Source organism: Vulpes lagopus, chromosome 8 (genome assembly GCF_018345385.1).
Source record: "Vulpes lagopus strain Blue_001 chromosome 8, ASM1834538v1, whole genome shotgun sequence".
Taxonomy (NCBI): Eukaryota; Metazoa; Chordata; class Mammalia; order Carnivora; family Canidae; genus Vulpes; species Vulpes lagopus.
This window is the reverse complement of record NC_054831.1, coordinates 31134922-31158598: the sequence shown is the minus strand read 5'-3', so window position 1 is coordinate 31158598 and position 23677 is coordinate 31134922. Positions and strand designations below refer to the sequence as shown.

General features: G+C 35.8%; 1 protein-coding gene across 1 annotated transcript in view; it reads right to left on the bottom strand.

The window, feature by feature from the left end:
- Positions 1-23677, bottom strand: part of NEK1 (NIMA related kinase 1) — a 234607-nt gene that overhangs the window by 69498 nt on the left and 141432 nt on the right. The window contains exons 27-30 of the mRNA XM_041767197.1: positions 20318-20449; positions 17929-17994; positions 17613-17841; positions 3409-3561 (exon numbers count right to left, since the gene is read on the bottom strand). Of these exons, the coding sequence (XP_041623131.1) occupies positions 3409-3561; positions 17613-17841; positions 17929-17994; positions 20318-20449 (580 nt within the window). The remainder of the gene's footprint in view (positions 1-3408; positions 3562-17612; positions 17842-17928; positions 17995-20317; positions 20450-23677) is intronic.

Here is a 23677-nt window from a genome sequence, read left to right as displayed (position 1 = left end):
CAGGTCCTTTATGTTCCTCATTAAATCCACAAAACAATCCTTAATAAGTGTTTCCATTCTACACATGGAGAACACTGAATGTGAAAGTCAGAGAAAGGGATCCCTGGGAGGCTCAGTGGTTTAGCGCCTGCCTTTGGCCCTGGGCGTGATCCTGGAGTCCCAGGATCGAGTCCCATGTCAGGCTCCCTGCATGGAGCCTGCTTCTCCATCTGCCTGTGTCTCTGCGCGCCTCTCTCTCTCTCTGAGTCTCTCATAAATAAATAAATTAAATCTTTTTTTTTTTTTAAAAGAGGAACTTGCCCATGGTTGCTGGGGATCTGGGATCAAACCAGAACTGAACCAAAGCCCATTCTCTTCCACAGTATGAAGCTGCTCCTACACACATATTAATTAAACCCTTTTGTCTTTGCATATACTGGAATTGTGTATTGTCTTCTTTTTCATTCTGTCCCTTATTTATCCACTGAGCTCCTTTTTAATTTTTGGTCTTGCTCAACATCACTTGCTCTCTCTGTGGCTTTCTCTGGCCCAAAGGGCCTTATCAACCTTAGTGAAACTATACAGTATTGACAACATTAAAGCTTCCTAATCTGTGGCTCTATACCATTACACACACAATACTTCCAACACAGATCTTACCACATGTAATTTCCTAATGGTAAGAAACTGTGACTTCTTTGTGTTAAAATCCCAGCATGGTGCATATTCTAAGTAAATGTAGTTAGGGAAAAATTAAAGAGGGCAGATGACAAACTCTGAGAAGTCTTTGTTAACTATCCAAGATAAAGTTACTTAAACATCTCTACATTCCCTCTTAACTTTGTGCATATTTTTATTCTTGCCCTTTTCATGCAATATTATCATTTATCTGTTTTCATTTATGTTTGTCCTCTGAGAGCAAGGATGATCTTTCCACTTTTTGTAGCTTTATTGCTTAATACATAGTAGTAGGAACAGCTAATTAGTATTCCATACTTAGCAATTAAAGTAAAAAATTAAGAATAATCATAAATTGTTTTTAAATAATAAATTTATTTTTTATTGGTGTTCAATTTGCCAACATACAGAATAACACCCAGTGCTCATTCCGTCAAGTGCCCCCCAGTGCCCGTCACCCATTCACCCCCACCCCCCGCCCTCCTCCCCTTCCACCACCCCTAGTTCATTTCCCAGAGTTAGGAGTCTTCCATGTTCTGTCTCCCTTTCTGATATTTCCCACACATTTCTTCTCCCTTCCCTTCTATTCCCTTCCACTATTATTTATATTCCCCAAATGAATGAGACCATATAATGGTTGTCCTTCTCCGATTGACTTATTTCACTCAGCATAATACCCTCCAGTTCCACCCACGTTGAAGCATTTGTCATTTCTAATGGCTGAGTAATATTCCATTGTATACATAAACCACATCTTCTTTATCCATTCATCTTTCGATGGACACCGAGGCTCCTTCCACAGTTTGGCTATTGTGGACATTGCTGCTAGAAACATCGGGTGCAGGTGTCCCGGCGTTTCATTGCATCTGTAACTTTGGGGTAAATCCCCAGCAGTGCAATTGCTGGGTCGTAGGGCAGGTCTATTTTTAACTCTTTGAGGAACCTCCGCAGTTTTCCAGAGTGGCTGTACCAGTTCACATTCCCACCAACAGTGCAAGAGGGTTCCCTTTTCTCCGCATCCTCTCCATCATTTGTGGTTTCCTGCCTTGTAAATTTTCCCCATTCTCACTGGTGTGAGGTGGTATCTCATTGTGGTTTTGATTTGTATTTCCCTGATGGCAAGTGATGCAGAGCATTTTCTCATGTGCGTGTTATAAATTGCTTCTCAGTTCCAGTTCTCTGAAGATGGATTATGTGAATATGGAGAAAACGACTTGCTTTCACATTGCCTAAGTATTATTATACAGCAAATTACATACATTTAAGCAATAATGATTTTACATAAAAGGAATCAGAATCTGATGCTTATAAAGTAATAGTTCTATTGAGGATAAACACATAAAGGACTTTTAGATTACAAAATATTCTTAATTTTTAACCATTATTTTTGCAAATGTTTTAGCCCCGAGGCATTTTTTTCTGACTAAAGCCTGATGCATTTTGATAACCAGATCAGACTAAGATATAAGAATTAATAAGTTACGAGTATTTTTGTTTTTGAATATTTGTCTGGCATATAACTGCACAATTTCCAGACACAAGAGTGTGAATGAGTTAATTACAAATACACACATTTTGTGTACTTCCTTTTTTTTTCAAATAATTATATCTCTCTTCAAATTGCTTTTTCCTCTAATATTAAAGAAAATCCTAGAATGATTAACAGCTAGTATATTAACCCTTAGTAAAAAAAAAATAGCAAGCTGCTTTCGACACTTTAATAACATGTGTATAGGTTCATCTCACTGGCATATTATCATCTGGCTAATTTCTTTATATATACTGTGAATGAATAACCTTACTTCCTATGTTATTTTCTGTCAGTTTCAAATGTGAGCATCACTCTAATTCTATAGTCAATATCAGTATTCTCCATATTCAAATAATCCATCTTCAGAGAACTGGAAGTGAGAAATAATTTATGACTTGTCTTACTTTTTTTAAACTTCAATTTACCAACTATTTATGGAGCACTTATTAGCTGTCTGTCTTTTCTAATGTGTTAGGCAGTAAAGCTACAAAAAGTAAAAAGATCATCCTTGCTTTCAAAGGACAGACAAAAGTGAAAACAAGTAAGTGATAATACTGCATGAAAAAGGCAAAAATAATAGTATGCACAAAGTTCACAAAGACAGTTAAGAAGGGAGAGGGGAAAAAAGATAGACTGAGAGAAAGAACACAGGAGTGACATATATTCATGTCTAGACACAAAATCTGAAGAGAAAAACCATATTCAACCTCTGATTTGAATAAACTTTAAAATATGAAAACACCTGTTTTAAACATGGACATTCTTCATATGCATAGCTGTAATACTAAGACCCACAAATACTCATGGAAAATAAATGTTTTCTTCCTACCTCACAATTCATCCTCCCCAGTCCTTGGATAATGTCTGTCATACTTATTATAGATATCTTTATTCAACCTAATTCCAGAAACCACATGCATTGCTCCTATATCTTTCTTTGTGTAAAATGTTTTGACTGTTCTACTTTTCTAGCTCACCCTATACACATTTCCTTTTCCCTTTAAGATCTCATCCAGATTATATCAAGTCAAAATTCAAGACCGTAATTTTGAGACAACTCCTCAGAAAATACAACTATTCTCCATCCAACTAGGAAATTATTATGATTAAAAGATAGTCTATTATAAATGATTCACTTAAAGTAGAGAGATCTTGAAAAATACAATTCGATTTTTAATAACATTACTTCTAGTATAAAAAAACAACTTGTTTCTGCTTACCACTTCTAATGGCTGTGTTTTCCAATAGTTCTGTCTGAAGTTGCAGTTCAGCTTCCCCAAGTATCTTTAGAACTGAATCTGTAGGACTTCTCCCCCAGACTTTTCTTGGAGATCCACCAGGATCTAATTTAATAACCTCTCCCATTGTATGTTCTATAAGAAAAAGACACGAAAAACAAATTTCATGGATAGAACATAATACTATCACTGTATTATAAAGCAGATTTAAGATCTATCCAATTGAACACATCACAAGAAAGAAAGGTCCTATATGCTGATGATGCTTTAAAAAACTTTCAAGGTGGGGATCCCTGGATGGCGCAGCGGTTTGGCCCCTGCCTTTGGCCCAGGGCGCGATCCTGGAGACCCGGGATCGAATCCCACGTCGGGCTCCCGGTGCATGGAGCCTGCTTCTCCCTCTGCCTGTGTCTCTGCCTCTCTCTCTCTCTCTGTGACTATCATAAATAAATAAAAATAAAAAAAAAAAAAACTTTCAAGGTGGCTGAGTCAGTTAAGTGTCCAACTCTTGATTCTGGCTCAGGTCATGATCTCAGAGTCAAGAGATTGAGCCTGTGTCAGGCTCCAAACTCAGTGGGGAATCTCTTCTTTCTCTCTCTGCCCCTCTCCGTACTCTCTCTCTCAAGTAAATAAATCTTTTAAAAACTATTTTAAAAAATAAAAGACTTTCAGAGAATGATGAACAGAATGAATGATGAATGGCATTAGTAATATTAGCAATAAAAATATAGTTATAAATCCCTTTTAAAATACTTATGGGGGGATCCCTGGGTGGCGCAGCGGTTTGGCGCCTGCCTTTGGCCCAGGGCGCGATCCTGGAGACCCGGGATCGAATCCCACATCAGGCTCCCGGTGCATGGAGCCTGCTTCTCCCTCCGCCTGTGTCTCTGCCTCTCTCTCTCTCTCTGTGACTATCATAAATAAATTAAAAAATTAAAAAAAAATAACATACTGTTGAAAAAAAAAATAAAATACTTAGGGGGACACCTGGGTGGCTCAGTGATTGAGCATCTGCCTTTGGCTCAGGTCATGATCCTGGGATGGAATCCCACATCAGGCTCCCTGTAAGGAGCCTGCTTCTCCCTCTGCCTATGTCTCTGCCTCTTTTCTCTGTGTCTCTCATGAATAAATAAATACAGTCTTTAAAAAGAATAAATAAAATAAAACAGAATACTTATGGAGGGGCACCTGGGTGGCTCAGTTGGTTACACGTCTGTCTCTGGATTTTGGCCCCATGTTGGCTCTGCACTTAGTGCCAAGTCTGCTTGGGTTTCTCTCTTTCTCCCTCTGCCCCTCTCCCACTAAAATAAATAAATAAAATCTTAAAAAAATATTATAGGGGGCAGGATCAAGATGGCAGAATAGGAAGATCAAGAACCTGGGCAGCCCCGGTGGCACAGTGGTTTAGCGCTGCCTGAAGCCCGGGGTGTGATCCTGGAGTCCCGGGATCGAGTCCCACGTCAGGCTTCCTGCATGGAGCCTGCTTCTCCCTCTGCCTGTGTGTCTGCCTCTCTCTCTCACTCTCTCTGAATAAATAAGTAAATAAATCTTAAAAAAAAAAAAAAAAAAAGGAAGATCAAGAACCCAAGTCTTCTTATGGACACACCAAAACCTACAACTATATGTAGAACAATTATCTCTGAGAACAAATGGAAGACTAGCAAAAGATCAGGTAGAACTAAAAATATAAAGAAAAAACCACGTTGAGATGGGTAGAGGGGTGGAGATGCAATTTAGTCAGGGCTCACATTCCTGGCATGGTGACTCACAAGTGAGTGATATCACAACTGTAGAGACCCTCTTTGAGGACTGAGGGGTCTGGGACCCTATGAGGTTCCACAGCCCAGGAGACCTGCACCAGAAAGACAAGGATCCATAACGTATAGCTTCAATGACCAAGGGGCCTTGCTTATGTTTGGGAGAGCCAGAGCCTAGTAGGAAACTGCAATTCCACTCTTAAAGAGCATTTGCACAATATCATTGACTCTAAGTTCCAACACATCCTAGCAGTTTGAAAACTGCCTGGATTACAAGTGAAGGAAATCTACTAACTAACTTTAGTATGTGTCAGAAGGGCAGGGATCTGTTGGAAAGTTCTCCAGAGATGGAAGTGGTGTGTACAATTTTTCTTATCCTCCTTCTACCTAGCTGACCCAGCACTATTGGGTGCACGCCCACCCTCCCTCCTTTTTTATTTTTTTTTAAAAGCTAGGTATATATATTTAATTTACTCATTTATCCATTTTCATTCATTCACTCTTTTATTTAGAGTGCAGCAAGGAGAAGGGCAGAGCCTGATGTGGGACTTGATTCTACAACCCCAAGATCATGACCAGAGCTGAACTCAAGAGCTCAACCAACTGAGCCACCCAGGTGCCCCTGGTGGGTGCCTTTTCTGACACTGTCCACCTATTGTGCTAGCACCACTAGCTCTACTGTGGCATTCCCTTGTGGATTTGCCCCACCCAACCTGTCTACCCTAGCTCAGAGTCCCTTCCCTAGCATACTCTGTAAGCAGCCTAGGCTGGTAAGGAGCCCTTCCCAAGCAATTCCCTGTTCTACCACTTGTGGAGAGTACCCTCAGTTGGCCCCAAGAGACCCTCCTAAGTGAACTCAATTTGAGGGATCAGTCCTGTATTAGAACACCTGCAACAGTTGCAACCAGACCTCACAAAAAGCCACACAGAGGGCCAGCCCCACTCACTAGTATGCATGCAGTAGTCAAAGTCTGACCTCACAGAAAGCTGTGTACACCAGTCAGTCTGCAATAATCTTGACCTAGCCACAACAGAAGGGTGCAAGTAGCTCACATAAGAAACACTCACGGGGAACTGGCTCAGGTGACCACGGAGGTTTGTGCTACAAGGCCCCTTCTGATACACTAGAGGGAATTAACAGATCAGATGATGCAGAAGAAAGGATCAATAATCTGGAAAGCAGTGATGCCTGGGTTGCTTAGTGGTTGAGCATCTGCTTTCAGCTCAGGGTGTGGTCCCATGGTCCCAGGACTGAGTCCCACATCAGACTCCCTGCATGAAGCCTGCTTCTCCCTCTGCCTCTCATGAATAAATAAATAAAATCTTTAAAAAAATACAGAAAGCAGGGTAGAGGAAATTACCCAATCAGAACAGCAATAAGAATTTTTATTTTTATTTTATTATTTCTTAAAGATTTTGTTTATTCATGAGAGACACAGAGAAAGAGGCAGACACATAGGCAGACATCCACAGGGAGCCTGTTGTGGAATTTGATCCCAGGATCATGACCTGAGTCAAAAGCAGATGCTCAACCACTGAGCCACCTAGGCGTCCCCAAAAAAATAATTTTTAAAAGTGAGAATAGTTTAAAGGCCCTTTGGGACAGCATCAAGGGTATTAACATTAGCATTATAGGGTCCCAGAAGGAAAAGAGAGAAAGGGACAAAAAATCTGTATGAAGAAATAATGGCTGAAAATTTCCCTAACCTGGCCAAGGTAATATACATCTAATTCTAGTAAGCACAGAGTCCCAAATAAGATGAACCCAAAAAGACCCACACCAAAACATATTACAATTAAAGTATCAGCAATTAAAGATAACGAGAGAATCTTAAAAGCAGCAAGAGAAAAACAACTAGTTAATTACAAGGGAACCCCATAAAATTATCAGCTATTTTTTCAGCAGAAACTTAACAGGCCGGAAGGGAGTGGCATGATATACTCCAAGTACTGAAAGAAAAAGACTTATAAACAAGAATACTCTCTACCTGGCAAAGTTATCACTCAGAGCTGAAGGGAGATCAGTTTCCCAGACAAAGAAAAGCTGAAGGAGTTCATCAATACCAAACTGGTTTTCCATGAAATGTTGAAAGAATTTCATTAAACAAAAAGAAAAGACTATAACTAGAAATGAGAAAATTAAAAAAATCTTACTGGTAAAGGTAAACAATACAAAGGTCATGGATCAACCACCCTCATATCTAATATGAAGTTTAAAAGACAAGAATATTAAAATCATCTAGACCTACAATCATTAATCAAGAGCTACACAAAATAATAAGATGTAAAACATGACATCAAAAACAAAATGCTGCGGAGGTAAAAGTAATGCTTTTAGAATGTGTTTGAACCTTCAACTTAAAACAGACTGTTAGATATACAGGATGTTATATATGAATCTCATTGTAATATAAACCAAATACCTATTGATAGGTACAGAAAAAATAAACAGAAACAAATACAAATATAACACCAATCACAAGGGAAGAGCGCAAGAGAAGAGAATAGTAACACAGAAGAACTGCCAATTACAGAAAACAATCAAGTAAATGGCAATAAGTACATATCGATCAATAACTATTTTTAATGTAAATCAACTACATGCTTTAAACAAAAGACAAAGGGTGGTTGAATGGATTAAAAAAAAAAATCAATGCCCATATACACACTACCTACAAGAGACTCACTTCAGATCTATGACACATACAGACAAGTGAACTGAAGGGATGGAGAAAGGTATTCCATGCAAATGAAAAACAAAGAAAGCTGAAGTAGCAATATTTAACGCAGAAAAAAATAGATTTTAAAAGAAAGACTGTAACAAGTGACTATGAAGGGCATTACATAATGATTGCATACATCAAACAAGAGGATAGAAATATCAATGCATCCAACATAGGGGCACCTAAATCCATAAAGCAAGTATTAACAAACATAAAGAGAGAGACTGATGATAATACAATAATAGTAGGGGCCTTTAATATTCCACTTTCATCAATGAATAGATCATCTAGATCGAAAAATCAATAAGAAAACATTGGTCCTAAATAACACATCAGACCAGATGGATTTAACACATATATACAAAACACTCTACCCCAAAACAGCAGAGTCCACATTCTTTTCAAATGCACATTCTCCAGGATGGAGCATATGAAAGCCACAAAAAAAAATCTCAATTAAGAAAACTGAAATCATACCAAGCACCTTTTCCAAACACAACAGTATAAAACTAAAAATGAAAAATTGTTTTGTTTTAAGCAGAAGAAAACTGTAAAACACAAATATGTGAAGTCTAAACAAATCAATGAGTCAATGAAGAAATCAAAAAATACCTTGAGACAAATGAAAATGAAAATACAATGTTCCAAAATCTATGGGAGCAAAAGCAATTCTGAGAGATAAGTTTATAGTGGTATGCAGGCCCATCTCAAGAAACAAGAAAAATCTCAAACTAACCATACATAATTCTACATATAAAGGAACTACAAAGAACAAACAAAGCCCAAAGTCAGTAATACACATCCTTATGTTCACTGCAGCATTATTTACAATAGCCAATATATTGAGGCAATCTAAGTGTTCATCGATAGATGAATACAGAAAGATGATGTGGTATATAACTGTTCCCTGAACAACACAGGTTTGAACAGCCTTGGGTCCACTTGTATGTGGACTTTCTTCAATAAATGCAATATAGCACTTTAAGAATATTTTCTATTCTTATGATTTTCTTAGTAACATTTTCTTTTCTCTAGCTTATTTTACTTTAAGAATACATTATAATACATATAAATACAAAATATGTGTTAACTCATTTATGCTATTAGTAAGGTTTCAAATCAATAGTAGGCTAATAGTAGTAATTAAATGTTTGGGGAGTCAAAAGTAATATGCAGATTTCTGACCACACAGATTTGGATTCCTAAGCCCTGTATTGTTCAGGGTCAATTACGTATGTGTATGTGTGTGTGTGTGTACATATATACACACAAAGGAAATTACGTAGCCATAAAAAAAGGAAATTTTGCCATTTGCAACATGGATGGACACTGAGGGTCCGTATGCTAAATGAAATAAGTCAGAGAGAGAAAAACAAATAATGTATGGTTTTACTTATATGTGGAATCCAAAAAACTAAATAAATGACTAAATACAGAAACATATATACAGAGAATAATCGGGTGGTCACCAGAGGGGAGGGCATAGGGAGGATAGAGGAAGTAGGGATGGGGGTTAAAAGGTACAAACTTTTGGTTAAAAAATAAATAGAACAAGGGGATACAATGTACAGCATAGAAAATATGGTCAATTACATAAATCAACCTTGTACAGTGATAGATAATAGCTAGATGTATCTTGATTACTTTGTAATTTATATAAATGTTGAATCACTATGTTGTACATCTGAAAGTAACAAAATATCGCATGTTAACTAGGCTTCAAAAAAAAAGTAAACAATATGAATTAAATTCTAGTTTCAAGGAATAGAAAAATAGAAAAAATAAATTGTGCTTCTTCAAAATTTTGATTTGAGAATATTTTTGAAAATTAAGACTATTAAACAATAATTTGGGGTGTACAAAAGAGAAGAAATAGAAATTAATATTTTGTTTCTACAAATTTAATGAAAGAAAATAGAAAACGAATCCTAAATGTCCATATGGTTTAAACGTAGATAAGAGTATTTCTAAGAAAATTTATTTTAGTTTAGCTTACATATCTTTTTAAAAAAGATTTTATTTATATATTTATTGACAGAGAGAGAGAGAGAGTGCGTGCGCCACAAGCAGGCATATGGGTAGAGGCAGAGGCAGAGGCAGAGGCAGAGGGAGAGGGAGAGTGAGAGGGAGAAGCAGGATCCTCACTGAGCAGAGTCTGATGTGGGGCTTGATCCCAGGACCCCAGGATCACAACCTGAGCAGAAAGCAGATGCTTAACTGACTAAGCCACCCAGGTGCCCTGAATTTAGCTTACATATCTTCAGTAGGCAACTGACATTGTTTTTTTGGCAATAATTCTGGAGTAAATTTTTTTTTTTAATTTTTATTTATTTATGATAGTCACAGAGAGAGAGAGAGAGAGGCAGAGACACAGGCAGAGGGAGAAGCAGGCTCCATGCACCGGGAGCCTGATGTGGGATTCGATCGGGTCTCCAGGATCGCGCCCTGGGCCAAAGGCAGGCGCCAAACCGCTGCGCCACCCAAGGATCCCTGGAGTAACTTTTAAAATAAAATTTAGCAGAGCAAAAAATGGGAAATTATCTATTGAGATTTGATTCTTCAGAGCCTTCTGTAATAATACACAAAGCATCTAAGTACCTAGCAATAGCAGTCATAGACAAGGTGCAATCTCACATATTACAGCATATAAAAGTCATATAAAATTTTAATGGTATTCAAATACAAAATGTTGATACAAATCTGTATGTACTAGTTCCTTGAAAGTAAGAATCTGCAAATTAGCAGGTGAAATTCAGTTTTATAAAGCAAAAATAATTCCCAGTAGGGAATCAATTTTTTTAACTTCTTGTATTACAGAGAGAGACAGAGAGAGAAAGTACAAGCAGGGGGAGCAGGAGTGGGAGCAGTAGAGGGAGAAGCAGACTCCCCACTGAGAAGGGAGCCCGATCTGGGACTCAATCCTAGGACCCTGGGATCATGACCCAAGCTGAAGGCAGACACTTCACCAATCAAGCCACCCAGGTCCCTGGGAATCAATTTTTAAAAGGATAGTTAAAAAGTAGAAAACTCAGAAACAGACCTATAACTTAGAGGCATGTGGTATTTAACACAGACGTCAAAACAATATAGTAGGGAATGGAAAGTCTCTTTAACAAAACTGGAAAAACTAAAGTCCATATGAAACGATATGAACTTAGTTCCCTTTGACGTAGGGAGGGAAAACCAGGTAGAGTTGACGGTCTCTTTGAGCTGAGGTAATAGATTGGAAGTCCAGAAGGCAAAAGTGGCTAATATTGGCAGGACAGAGTACTGAAGAGTAGAAAGCTACACAAAGAGAACTTGGAAGAACCATAGAGCTTCTTGGATTCTTTAGCTTTTTATTTTTTTATTTTTTTATTTTTATTTTATTTTTTTTTTATTTATTTATGATAGTCACACAGAGAGAGAGAGAGAGGCAGAGACACAGTCAGAGGGAGAAGCAGGCTCCATGCACCGGGAGCCCGATGTGGGATTTGATCCTGGGTCTCCAGGATCGTGCCCTGGGCCAAAGGCAGGCGCCAAACCGCTGCGCCACCCAGGGATCCCAGCTTCTTGGATTCTTAAGCTGCATACCGATCAGCACACACATGGGAAATTACTATATCTAGGGAAAAGATGTCCCGAAAGGAGTTAAACTTGGAGTTAAAAAAGGTCAGAAATAATCCCTCTTCCCACCAGCCAGAAAAAAAAGTCTTATAATTCACAAGTCATTAGGCAGATTACTCAGAGAGGTTTTAGACTTAGTAAAAGAGGAGAGATTAGACATAGACATTGCTCCACCTAGCAAAGCTTAAAAGCAAGACCTAAAAGGGTCAAGTTATTTACAAGTAACTGAACTGTGTCTCGGAACAAAAATCAAGGATATTTATAGGAATACAAAAATATACAATCACTCATCTAGGTAAAATTCATGGTTTGGCTTCCAAACAAAAAATTGACCAAGCATGCAAAAAAGCAAAAGAATCCAACCTTTAATAAAGAGGAAAAAAATCAATCGAGTAATACCAACCTAAAAATGACAGATGACTTTGTCAGTATAATTGAATTCTGTATGTTCAATAAGCTAGAGAAAGAAGTAATGATAATTACAGAAAAGGAAAACACTGAGAAGATCCATTTAAATTTCTAGAAAAAAACAAAATAAGCTGGAAAAAAATGTCAAAAATTATCCAAATTTAATGAAAGCTACTCACAATTGCAAGCAGCTGAACAAAACCCAAGCAAAAGAAACAAGAAAATGACACCAAAGCACATCATAATGAAATTTACTAAAACCAAGTCTTAGGGGAAAGATTTAAAAACATCTAGAAGATGGGACACCTGGGTGGCTCAGCGGTTTAGCGCCTGCCTTTGGCCCAGGGCATGATCCTGGAGTCCCAGGATCGAGTCCTGCATCAGGCTCCCGGCATGGAGCCTGCTTCTCCCTTTGCCTGTGTCTCTGCCTCTCTCTCTCCTTCTCTCTCTCTCTTTCTCTCTGTCTCTCATGAATAAATAAATAAAATCTTAAAAAAAATCTAGAAGAAATAAGACATATTACATACAGATGAATAACTATAAGAATGATAGAAGGTTCTTACCACAATAAATAAGAAACTAGAAGACATTGGTACAGTATCATTAAAGTACTAAAAGAAAAAAAAAATCAAAGTTAGAATTCCATACCCAAAAAAAGTATCTTTGCAAAAGGAAGGCAAAATAAACACTTTTATAGATGTACAAAAGCTGAAATGAGTCCTCACCAGCAGGTCTACATTATAAGAAATGTTCAAGAAAGTCCTTCAGGCAGAAAAAAATGATAACCACATGGAAATCTGATTTACACAAATATTCAAATATTATGAAGACCACTGGAAACAATAACTATATGGGTAGATGCAGAAGCTTTTTCTATTATTATTTAAAACTCCTTAAAGAATAAATGATCATAATGTATTATGGGGTTTATAGCATAAGTTAAAAACAAATAAAAACAACAGCACAATGACTGGGAGGAAATAAATCGATACTGTTTTAAGGCTCTTAAACTATATGTGAAATATAATCAATTGCTAGAAGATAAACTGTGATAAGTTAAAGATGTATGCTACAAACTCTAGAGTAAACACTAAAATAAAAGAATAAACTGCAGTTAATAAGCCAATAACGGAGATAAAATGGAATCATAAAAATACTCAATCCAAAAGAAAGAAACACGGGACGCCTGGGTGGCTCAGCTGTTGAGCATTTGCCTTTGGCTCAGGGTGTGATCCCAAAGTCCCGGGATCGAGTCCTACATTGGGCTCCCAGCATGGAGCCTGCTTTTCTCTCTGCCTGTGTCTCTGCCTCTCTCTGTGTCTCTGATGAATAAATAAATGAAATCTTAAAAAATGAAAAAGAAAAACAAAAGGGCAAAAGAAACAAAGAATGGATAAGATAAACAAAAAACAAATAGCAAAATGGCATTTTTAGATGGAACCATATTAAGAATCACATTAAGTATAAATGGTCTCAATAACCAAGTTAAAGTTGATAAGAGTGGATTAAAAAAGCACACCCAAAAATATACTTCTTATAGGCGGAAACCTATTTTAAATATATAGACACCGAAAGACTAAAAGAGAGGGGGGAATGGAGAAAGATATACCAGCTAACATTAAGCAAAAAAAGTAGAAGTGACTTTATCAATAACAAAAATTTTAAATAGAGATTTTTTCTTTTAATGAAACAAACTATTGATAATCACAATGCAGATAAATCACAAAAAGCATTATGTGGGATGCTTGGGTACCTCAGTGGTTGAGTGTCTGCCTTTGGCTCAGGTCTTGATCCTGGGGTCCTGGGATCAAGTCCCACATCAGGCTCCCCTGCAGGGAGCCTACTTCTTCCTCTGCCTATCTCTCTGTGTCTCTTATGAATAAATAAATAAAATCTTAAAAAATGCATTATGCTGAGTTAGACAAGCTAAACAAAAAAGAATACAAACTGTTAGTCTGTTTAAATGAAATTCTAGAACAAAGAAAGTTAATCTAAGATAGAAAAATTCAGAAAAAAAGTCCCCTCTGGGAGGCTAGATGCAGAAACTGGGAAGAGGCATGAAATTTTTTGTTTGGGAAGAGAGGGTTTTCTGTATATTGATAGGGGTTTGGGTTACATAGGGTTATATGTGCTAAAACTCAGCAGATGGTTGTCGACTCCTGATTTTGGCTTAGGTCATGATCTCAGGGTCATGAGATCAAGCTCTTTGTCAGGCTCTGTGCTGGGCATGCAGCCTGCTTAAGATTCTCTCTCTCCCTCTATAACCTCCCCATTGCTTATATATGTGCTATCTCTAAAAAAATTTTTAAACCTCCAGCAAATGTACTTTTAAAATATCTGCATTTCATTGTATGTAAATTTAACATAAAAAAAAAACTCTAGGGATCCCTGGGTGGCGCAGCGGTTTGGCGCCTGCCTTTGGCCCAGGGCGCGATCCTGGAGACTCGGGATCGAATCCCACGTCGGGCTCCCGGTGCATGGAGCCTGCTTCTCCCTCTGCCTGTGTCTCTGCGCCTCTCTCTCTCTCACTGTGTGCCTATCATAAATAAAATTAAATTAAAAAAAAAAAGATACCAACTGGTATCTATTTAAAAAAAAAAAAAAAACTCTAAAAAATATTGACTCCATTTAATGATATGTATATATGAAGTACTTAGGACAAAGTGTACCAATATCTGCAATGACTTTTAAACTGCATCAAAAAATAAGATACACTAATTGTTAGATAGAAGGGGATGGACAGATATGTGATCAAGCAAACACAGTAAAATATTAATGGTATACTCTCAATGGAGAGTGTATGGTGTTCACTGTGAAATTATTTCAATTTTGCTATGTTTGAAATTGTTCATAATAAAATCTTAAGAAAAGTAAATCATGTACGATCATACAATGGACTATTATTACACAGCTATAAAAAAGATGAAGGGAATTTTTAATGTAGTGAAATGATTTAAAATACACTTATTTAGAAAATAAATATAATAAATGATATATAACATATAAAGGTATAAAATATGTATCTATAGAGAGATGGAAATGGGGTATACGCTGAGGTAGGGAGAAATTTTATACACTGTTTATACTATGTAAAAACTTATCACATAAATATATTGCCTGCTATGTTAAACATGATTTTTGAACTTATGAGACAAAGTGTTATTCATAACATTATTCTCAGTCTCATCCTAGCTTTTCATATAAAAGTGCTTTTAATAAGGTATCTCATATGTCCTGATATATTTGTCTTTGAAAGGTCTATATAAATCATTCAAAATTAGCCTATTTTTTAATTTTTTTATTTTTTAAGATTTTATTTATTTATTCATGAGAGAGAGAGAGAGAGTGAAAGAGAAAGGGGGGGGGGCAGAGACACAGGCAGAGGGAGAAGCAGGCTCCATGCAGGGAGCCCGATGTGGGACTTGATCCCTCGACTCCGGAATCACGCCCTGAGCGAAAGGCAGCCGCTCAACCACTGAGCCACCTAGGAGTTCCAAAATTACCCAATTCTTCTGTTTTTATTCTGCATATATTCTTTCTTCCTACTTTTAAAGAAAATGTGGCAGGGATTTTTTCATCTTATATAAAACTTACTTAAACCTCTCTACTTTTGCTTTCATTTCACCATAAGACTGGTGATAGTTTTTTTTTTGCCTCAGAGGTGTTCTAAATCATTACAGCTCCATCACTCGAGAGATCTCACAACATAAGTTGTGTTCATCATATTTATGTAATTAATGACCAATTTTCATGTATAAGATCTATGCTACATGATAGGGAACACAAAACATACAGTACAACTCTCATGAGAGAAGATAGATGATTATCTTATGGGAGATGTCTATTGACTAATAACCAACACAAATATCACACAGATACTTGAATTATCTAACAAGGGTTTTAAAAGTTATTATAAAGTATTTCTAGGAAACAATCATGAACACTCTTTACAACAACGAAAAACAGAAGGTCTGAGAAAAGAAACTGATGATGTTAAAGAAAATGTTAAGAAATTTAAATTTCAATACCCGTAAATAAAATTATACTGGAAACACAGCCATGTTAAAACATTTGCATATTGTCTATTGCTGCTTTTACACTCTAGTGACAGAGTACAGAAGCTGCAACAGAGTCCTTACGGCCTGCAAAGCCTAAAATAATTACTATCTGGCCATTCACAGAAAACATTTGCTAACCCTTGTTTCAAAGACTGCTCTCTGCGCTCAGAGCAAGTTTATACTGTTTGAAAGAGCCAATGTACAGTACCCTTCATGATCATCCCTCCTTACCTCTTCTAGGGCTTCTTACTTGCCATTCTTTGACTTGACTTCTGAACTTTGCCATCCATGCTGATTTATACCAAGTTCCCTGAATTTTACATGCTCTTTCATCTGGGTTCTAGTTCATCTATGCCTAAAACACTTGGCTTAGCTTTTGGTTAACTACTTATCCCTCGACTCATTCTTTTTTCCAGAAATCATTTCCTTGGGTTCCTCAACTCCAATTTATGTCTTGATACATATTCTTACAGTAGCCTAAAATTATTTCTAGTATATTCCTTATCAATTATAATTGCCTTGTCTCCCTCTCCCCCGGGCCCTAAGCTCATTAAGGAGGACTATGTCTTAACCATTATTGTATCTTCATTGCTGAGGAATATGTGGCATTTAATGAGATTCAATAAAGAACTGCTGAGTAACCAAAATAAAAGACACCATAGTTTGGAGTCTTTGAGCTTTTCTCCAATGCAAGAAAGAATTCTAAGAAAATAGTCCATTAAAAAAATTACTTAAAACTAAATTTAGTTGGTTGACAATCAGACCTGCCCTTTCAGAATGTAAGCACCACAAGAGCACATGTTTTCATTTATTGTTGTATCTTCCTCAGTAACTTGGACAATGCAAGAAAATAGTTGCTCAGGGACACCTGGGTGGCTTAGTTGTTGAGTGTCTGCCTTTGGCTCAGGGCATGATCCTAGGTCGGGGGATCAAGTCCTACATCGGGCTCCCTGAGCAGAGCCTGCTTCTGTCTGTGTCTCTGTGCCTCTCATGAATAAATAAATAAAATCTTAAAAAAATAAAAGAAAAGAAAATAGTTGCTCAATAATTATTGCTGAATAAAGGAATCTTTAAGTGAGATCTTTCTGATACCTCTGACTACATATCTAAGGGATCTTTCTGAGATACTGTCAAAGTTTGCTACTTTGGTTCTCATCAAGAATTGTTCCTAGTAACAGATTAAAGTAATACAACTGGTAGAAAGAGTTAATGTAATACAATCTAAATATGTATCATTAGTCCTCTCTCTCATACCACATAATTTTGTAATAAAAAATCCTTGTGGTTTTTTTTTTTAAGGTTTAATTTATTTTTTCATGAGAGACATATAAGGAGAGGTAGAGACATAGGCAGAGGAAGGAGGAGGCTCCCTGTGGGGAGCCCGATGCAGGACTCAATCCCTGGACCCCGGGATCATGACCTGAGCCAAAGGCAGACGCTCAACCACTGAGCCACCCATGTTCCTCGAAATCCTTGTGTTTCTTAAGGATGAATAGTTTTCTCTATTTTTCACATACAAATAAATCTTTGCAGCCTCTCCTCAATCCCTCTACCTGTTCTTTCTTTCCAAGTATCCAGTCTACAAGTTTACAAGTGTGCTAGGCCAACACAGAATATTAACATTTTATACATACTTTCAGTTGCAGAAAAGGATGTGTCCAATGTCAACTCATCCAGAGGAATCACAAGTTGACCTCCTGCCTCCCATTTCTTGCGATCAGATGAAACTGATTTTTCTTTCTCATGCTCTTTGGCATCTTCATTAACAACTATCTCACATGTATCAGAGTGACACTGCTTTTCTTCCTCATCTTCTTGAGCTTTAAGATTTTGATTTAACCTACGTAGTATTTCCCGCTTACTCTGAAACAGTTAAAATGTTAAATAAACTTTAATAAGTATACAATTAAGTAAAATGATTGACAGAAAGAGTTTGAAAATTGTACTTACTGAAATAGCACTGTTAGTCTTCTGCATGTCTTCTGAGGTTTCCTGGGCATCACTTAAACTTCTATCCTATAAATACAGATAGTCACAGAGTAAGAAAAATGCTATTTTAAATGTCTACCTTAAAAATTTTGGTTTTGTTACTTTTTGTTTTCCATTAAATTGCTCCTTGTGAATATTTTTATCCCTGTAAAATGTTAATATAACTTCCTTCATTATCAGAAATGAGAAATAGTTAAAAATAATCAAGTAATAGACTTAAAAACAGAACGGCCAATTCTCAATTATTTGTCTTATTTTTAGATTACTGATCACATATTTATACTCTTCCTTTTTGGCATCTGATTTTTGGTAATTTTAGGTCAGTGGTAAAAATAAAAAGAAAATTAACTCATATACTCCTCCTGCCCTTTTTTAAGAGAGAGAGAGAGAGTGTACACTCATGCAAGGAAAGGAGAGAGGGAGAGAGAAAATCCACACCCAGCACAGAGCCCAAACATAGGGCTGAATCTCATCACCCTGGATCATGACCTCAGTCAAAATCAAAAGTCAGATGCTTAACCAACTGAGCTATCCAGGTGCCTCAACTTATATACACTCTTAATTAAACCTAGGGAGTTTTGGTGGATAAAATAATTCTAGCTAGGCTGTGTTATTTTGATGCTGTCTTTATGTTTCATGTATATATGTTCCTATTAAGCCATACTACTAAACATAATTGAGAATTGGTTTCTCTCCATAAGCAAAGAAATAATAAGTTCTGAGCCCTTTAGACCAACAATAATAAAAATTCTGTCTTTTGATTAGTACAATCATAGTGACGTAGACCAACAAGAATTTTTAAACACACAAAAAGAAGAAATGAGTAGTTATGAAAGCTATGAAAGCAAAAAAAAAAAAAAAAGTACCTGAAAGATGCAGAGTAAGAAAGAGTAATTTTCAAGGTTTTAAGTAAACAATATTTACCAAGACAATACATAAAGAAAAGCACTTCATGACACAGATTACCTCAAATTTTGTAATATTTGATTAAAATACAAAAAAGTATACTGGTCAGTTTTAAAGTAAATACATGTAAATGAGACAAAGAGGATTTTACCCAATAAAGTAGTCAGGAATTAGCAGTCGCTACAACCAGAGAGATGAACAGCTAGTTGAGATGTGAGACTGGGTACAGGAAGGAAACCACACAGTGGTATCTAAAGTTGAAGTGAACAACGCAGCACACACAAAATCATTATCAGAAAGAAAAAGAGACTAAACCTTCTTGAAAAAAAAATAGCTCTTACATGAAATTCTTGAGAGTGACCAAGAAACTTGTATTTTCATACTCAGTCTTATTTTCAAAATAAACACAAAGGCTATAAAAAAATGGTGTACTAATATCAGTCTTGACTGTAAAAACTTAATGAAACTCAGCAATTAAAAGGCAGAGACATTAATTAAAAAGACAAGAGAAAATCAGATTAATATGTTAAATGATTCAATAGACTTTTTCCCTCCTGTGTGTTGAATTCTAGGCTGAAATTCCACATCATGAGCCCATTTCCTTTAATCCTAGAACAGTGTTTTCATGTCTTAGAGGAACACCTGACATATACTTCTAAGTTTAAACTTTTTACTTGCCCACAGTTCTTTGTTTCATTATCCATATAGCATGACAGAGATTCATAAGCAGGAGATAAAAGAAGTAATTGGTGGGTTAAGTATAATTATATTAAATCCTCTAACATTTGTTACATCAAAGATTTATTTATTTATTTTATGTTGTCTTTGAGTAACTCTTTTTTTAATAATAAATTTATTTTTTATTGGTGTTCAATTTACATCAAAGATTTAAAAATAAATGTAAACATGTCTTGGACTTTATTCCTAGAGTTAATTAATTAAAGTACCAAAGAGACATTATTTTAGAGAAAAATGAACGTTTTTTTTTTTTAAAATATCTGTTAATTGTAAGAGCTGGGGTACAAAAATGTTGCATTATTTTCTGTACATTTCTGTATATATTTTATTCAATATTCTTTTATTTTTATTTTTTGTGTTCACATTTTTGAAATTTTTTAAATTATTTTTTATTGGAGTTTAATTTGCCAATATCACCCACTGCTCATCCTGTCAAGTGTTCAATATTCTTTTAGAGTAAAAATGAGAGACAATCAGTTAAATCTATTTTTATGTATTTTATGTATAAACCTCTGTATTGATGTATAAACCCATGAGTAATGAGGCTCCAATACTCACAGTAAACCATACACAAAAATCTTAAGAAGTTTTTTTTTCCCTAGAAAAACTTAATGAAACATTAGGAATTAATGTAATCTCATTAAATTTAAATCCTTCTGATAATCTTTAGCTTTGAGGAGTTCTAAATTTTAGAAAACTTACTTACCATACCCACTTCTTTCAAAGCTGAAGTCACAGAAATAACAGATCTCATCTGTTGCTTTGATGGAGAGCCACCTGCTTCATGTTGTCCCAAAGGTGGAGACATATCAGAATTCTTTACTCCTTTAGCCACCAACTATAATGAAGAATTTAAATACATTTGCAAATTGATATTTGTATGAAGAGATAAAACGGTATATATAGGATCACTATTTATCGACTCTATCTAAAGGTACAGTGTTTTCATTTCTCAATTTTTATTGTGCAAGACAATGTGCTAGGTCTGAGGAAAGATCAGAAAAGAGAGAAACATCTCTGGCCTCAGATGTAAACATAATTATGTCTCCTGTAGTACTAACTCCTTTCCATTTCATTAACAATGTTTCATTAAGTAATCTTTTAAAAAAATCCTGACTTGTAAAAAATTAAGACATCAGTCCCTTCACTTTAATTACAACATTTGATGGGAAGAAAAAAATATTTTACTTCTTAATCTTACAATTCAAAAAGAAATGCTTGTGCAAATTCTGAAAGTTTGGCACAATCTTCTTAAAGTTTGAACATCAATCACCTACCATGAACCCTCATTACAAAAATGTCAACATAATGGAAGAATGGAAGAAATGAGAGCATGGAAGAAATGATAAGTGCAGGTAACAAGAATTTAACTTCACTAAAAAATATCATGTTATATTCATATATGTGTTCATCTTTATCTTATCATTTATACTCTGTGAAATAAGATATGGAATCATTACTAAATATAAGGAAATGGCATTTACAGGTATACTCATAGCAAGTCTGCTCCCTACTTATTTCTCTCCTTCAAACAATTAAACAAAAATTTCTGGGGGGTATACATTTCAACTGCAACATTTATTGAGGTAGCAATACAATTATAACATCTTGTTGTCTGGACTCTCATTTTATACTAATATCTATGTTGTTCAAAAGAAGGTGGCAATAATGAACACAGTATTGAAGAACAAAAGTTCAAGGAATGATTCTACCCAGCTTCTTCAAGTCTTACTACAAAGACAGTGTGGCACTGGTAAAAGAATAGACAAACAGAACAATGGAACAGAATATAGCTCAGTAATGGACTCCCATAAACACAGTCAAATGATCTTTAACAAAGGAGCAAAGACAAGTTAATGGAAAAAGGAGTCATTACAACAAATAGTGCTGCGATATCTAGACATTGTGGGCCAAAATAAAAGGGATCTAAACAAAGACTTTAAACCAAAAATTAACTCAAAATTCATTATAGATTTAAATGCAAAATGCAAAACTATAAAACTCCCCAGAAGGTAACATAGGAGAAAACCCAGATGATTTTGGGGTTGGCAATACTTTTTAGATATAACACTAGAAGTACAATCATGAACGATGAATAAATAAGCTGGACTTCACTAAAATTCAAAACTTTTGCTTTTTGAAAGATAACTGTCAAGAGAAGACAAGCCACAGACTTGGAGAAAATATTTGCAAAAGACAGAAAGACTTAAAGTGCAGTTAACCAAAATATAAAAAGAGCTCTTAAAACTCAATAAAAAAGCAAACCACCTAATTAAAAAAATGAACTAAAAATCTGAATAGATACCTCACCAAAGACAAATACAAACAGCAAGTAGGCATGTGAAAAGTTGCTACACATATGTCATGTGGGAACTGCAAATTAAAACAATAATGTGATACTACAACTTATCTACTACAATGACTAAAATTCAAACCACTGAAGCACCAGCTGAGGATGTGGAGCAACCAGAACTCTCATTTATTTCTGATGGTAATTCAAATGGTTTGGAAGACAATTTGGCAGTTTCTTACAAAACTAAACAAACTTTCACCATGTGACCCAACAATCACACTCCTTGGTATTTACCCAAAGGATTTAAGAACTTATATTCACACGAAAATCTGTACATAGATGTTTATGGCAGTTTTATTCATAATTGCCAAAACTTGGAAGTAACCAAGATGTCCTTCAGTAACTAGATTAACAAAAACAACAACAACAACAAAAAACTGGTACAAACAGGAATATTATTCAGTGCTAAAAAGAAATGAATTATCAAGCCATGCAAAGTTAGAAGAACTTTAAATGCGTATTACTAAACAAAACAAGTCAATCTGAAAAGGCTACTGGTATGATTCCAATCATATGACATCCTGGAATAGGTAAAACTATAGAAACAATAAAAAAGATCAGTGGTTGCCAGAGGTTGGGAGAGGAGTGGTAGGAGGAATGAATAAACAGAACATAGAATTTTTAGTTCAGTGAAAATACTCTGTATGATATTATAATGCTGAATACCTGTCATTATACATTTGTCCAAACCTACAAAATGGACAGTACCAAGAGTGAACTATAAAATAAACTATAGACTTTGAGTCATGATATATAAATATAGGTTCATCAACTGCAACAATGTACAATTCTGGTGGAAGATGCTGATTAATGGGAGAGGCTATGGGGCAAGGGATATATGGGAAATCTCTGTATCTTCCTTTCAGTTTTGCTGTGAACCTAAAACTACTCTAAAAAATTAAATCTTTATATAAAAAAAGACAGAAACACTGTTCTAATCCAGAGTTGAGCACCACTGAAAAAGTATACTGATATTTGAGAATATTGTTATAAACAACTCAAAAAATCTAAAGCTAACACAACTGAGTATTATCTCCTTGAAAGACTACATAGAGATATTTTGAAGCTTTATGATGGTCTTATTTCATACAGGATATTCAAAAAAGGTACCATAAATTCTGAGAAAATAAAAACAAGTTCCAATTGGTTCTGAAAAAATAGCAGCATTTTTAGAAAAGTATGGTATTTCTTTAGATAATTATTTTGTTGTTTTTTTTTTTTTTTTTAGATAATTATTTTGAAGGAAACAATTTGGATGTACAAATTCTATCATTTTATTTAAATCAGTAAATATTTGTCTAACCATGTATTATTTTTATCCACTGTATAATCAAATGAATGTTTAAATTCACTTAAATGATTTCTGCTTTTTTTTCTTTTAAAGAGAGAGACAGCTTACATGTGCACGAGTGGGAAGGGAGGAGGAGAAAGAGAAAGGATCTCAAGCAGGCTCCTTGTCTAGCACAGAGCCTGACACAGGGCTCCATCTCACAACCCTGAGATCGTGACCTGACCTGAAAATAAGAGTCAGACGCTTAACTGACTGAGCCACCCAGGTGCCCTGTTTTCTTTTTTCTTTTCTTTCTTTCTTTTTTTTTTTTTTTTTAAGATTTTATCTATTTATTCATGAGAGACACACAGAGAGAGGCAGAGACATTGTCAGAGGGAGAAGCAGGCTCCCTGCAAGGAGCCTGATGTGGGACTCGATCACCA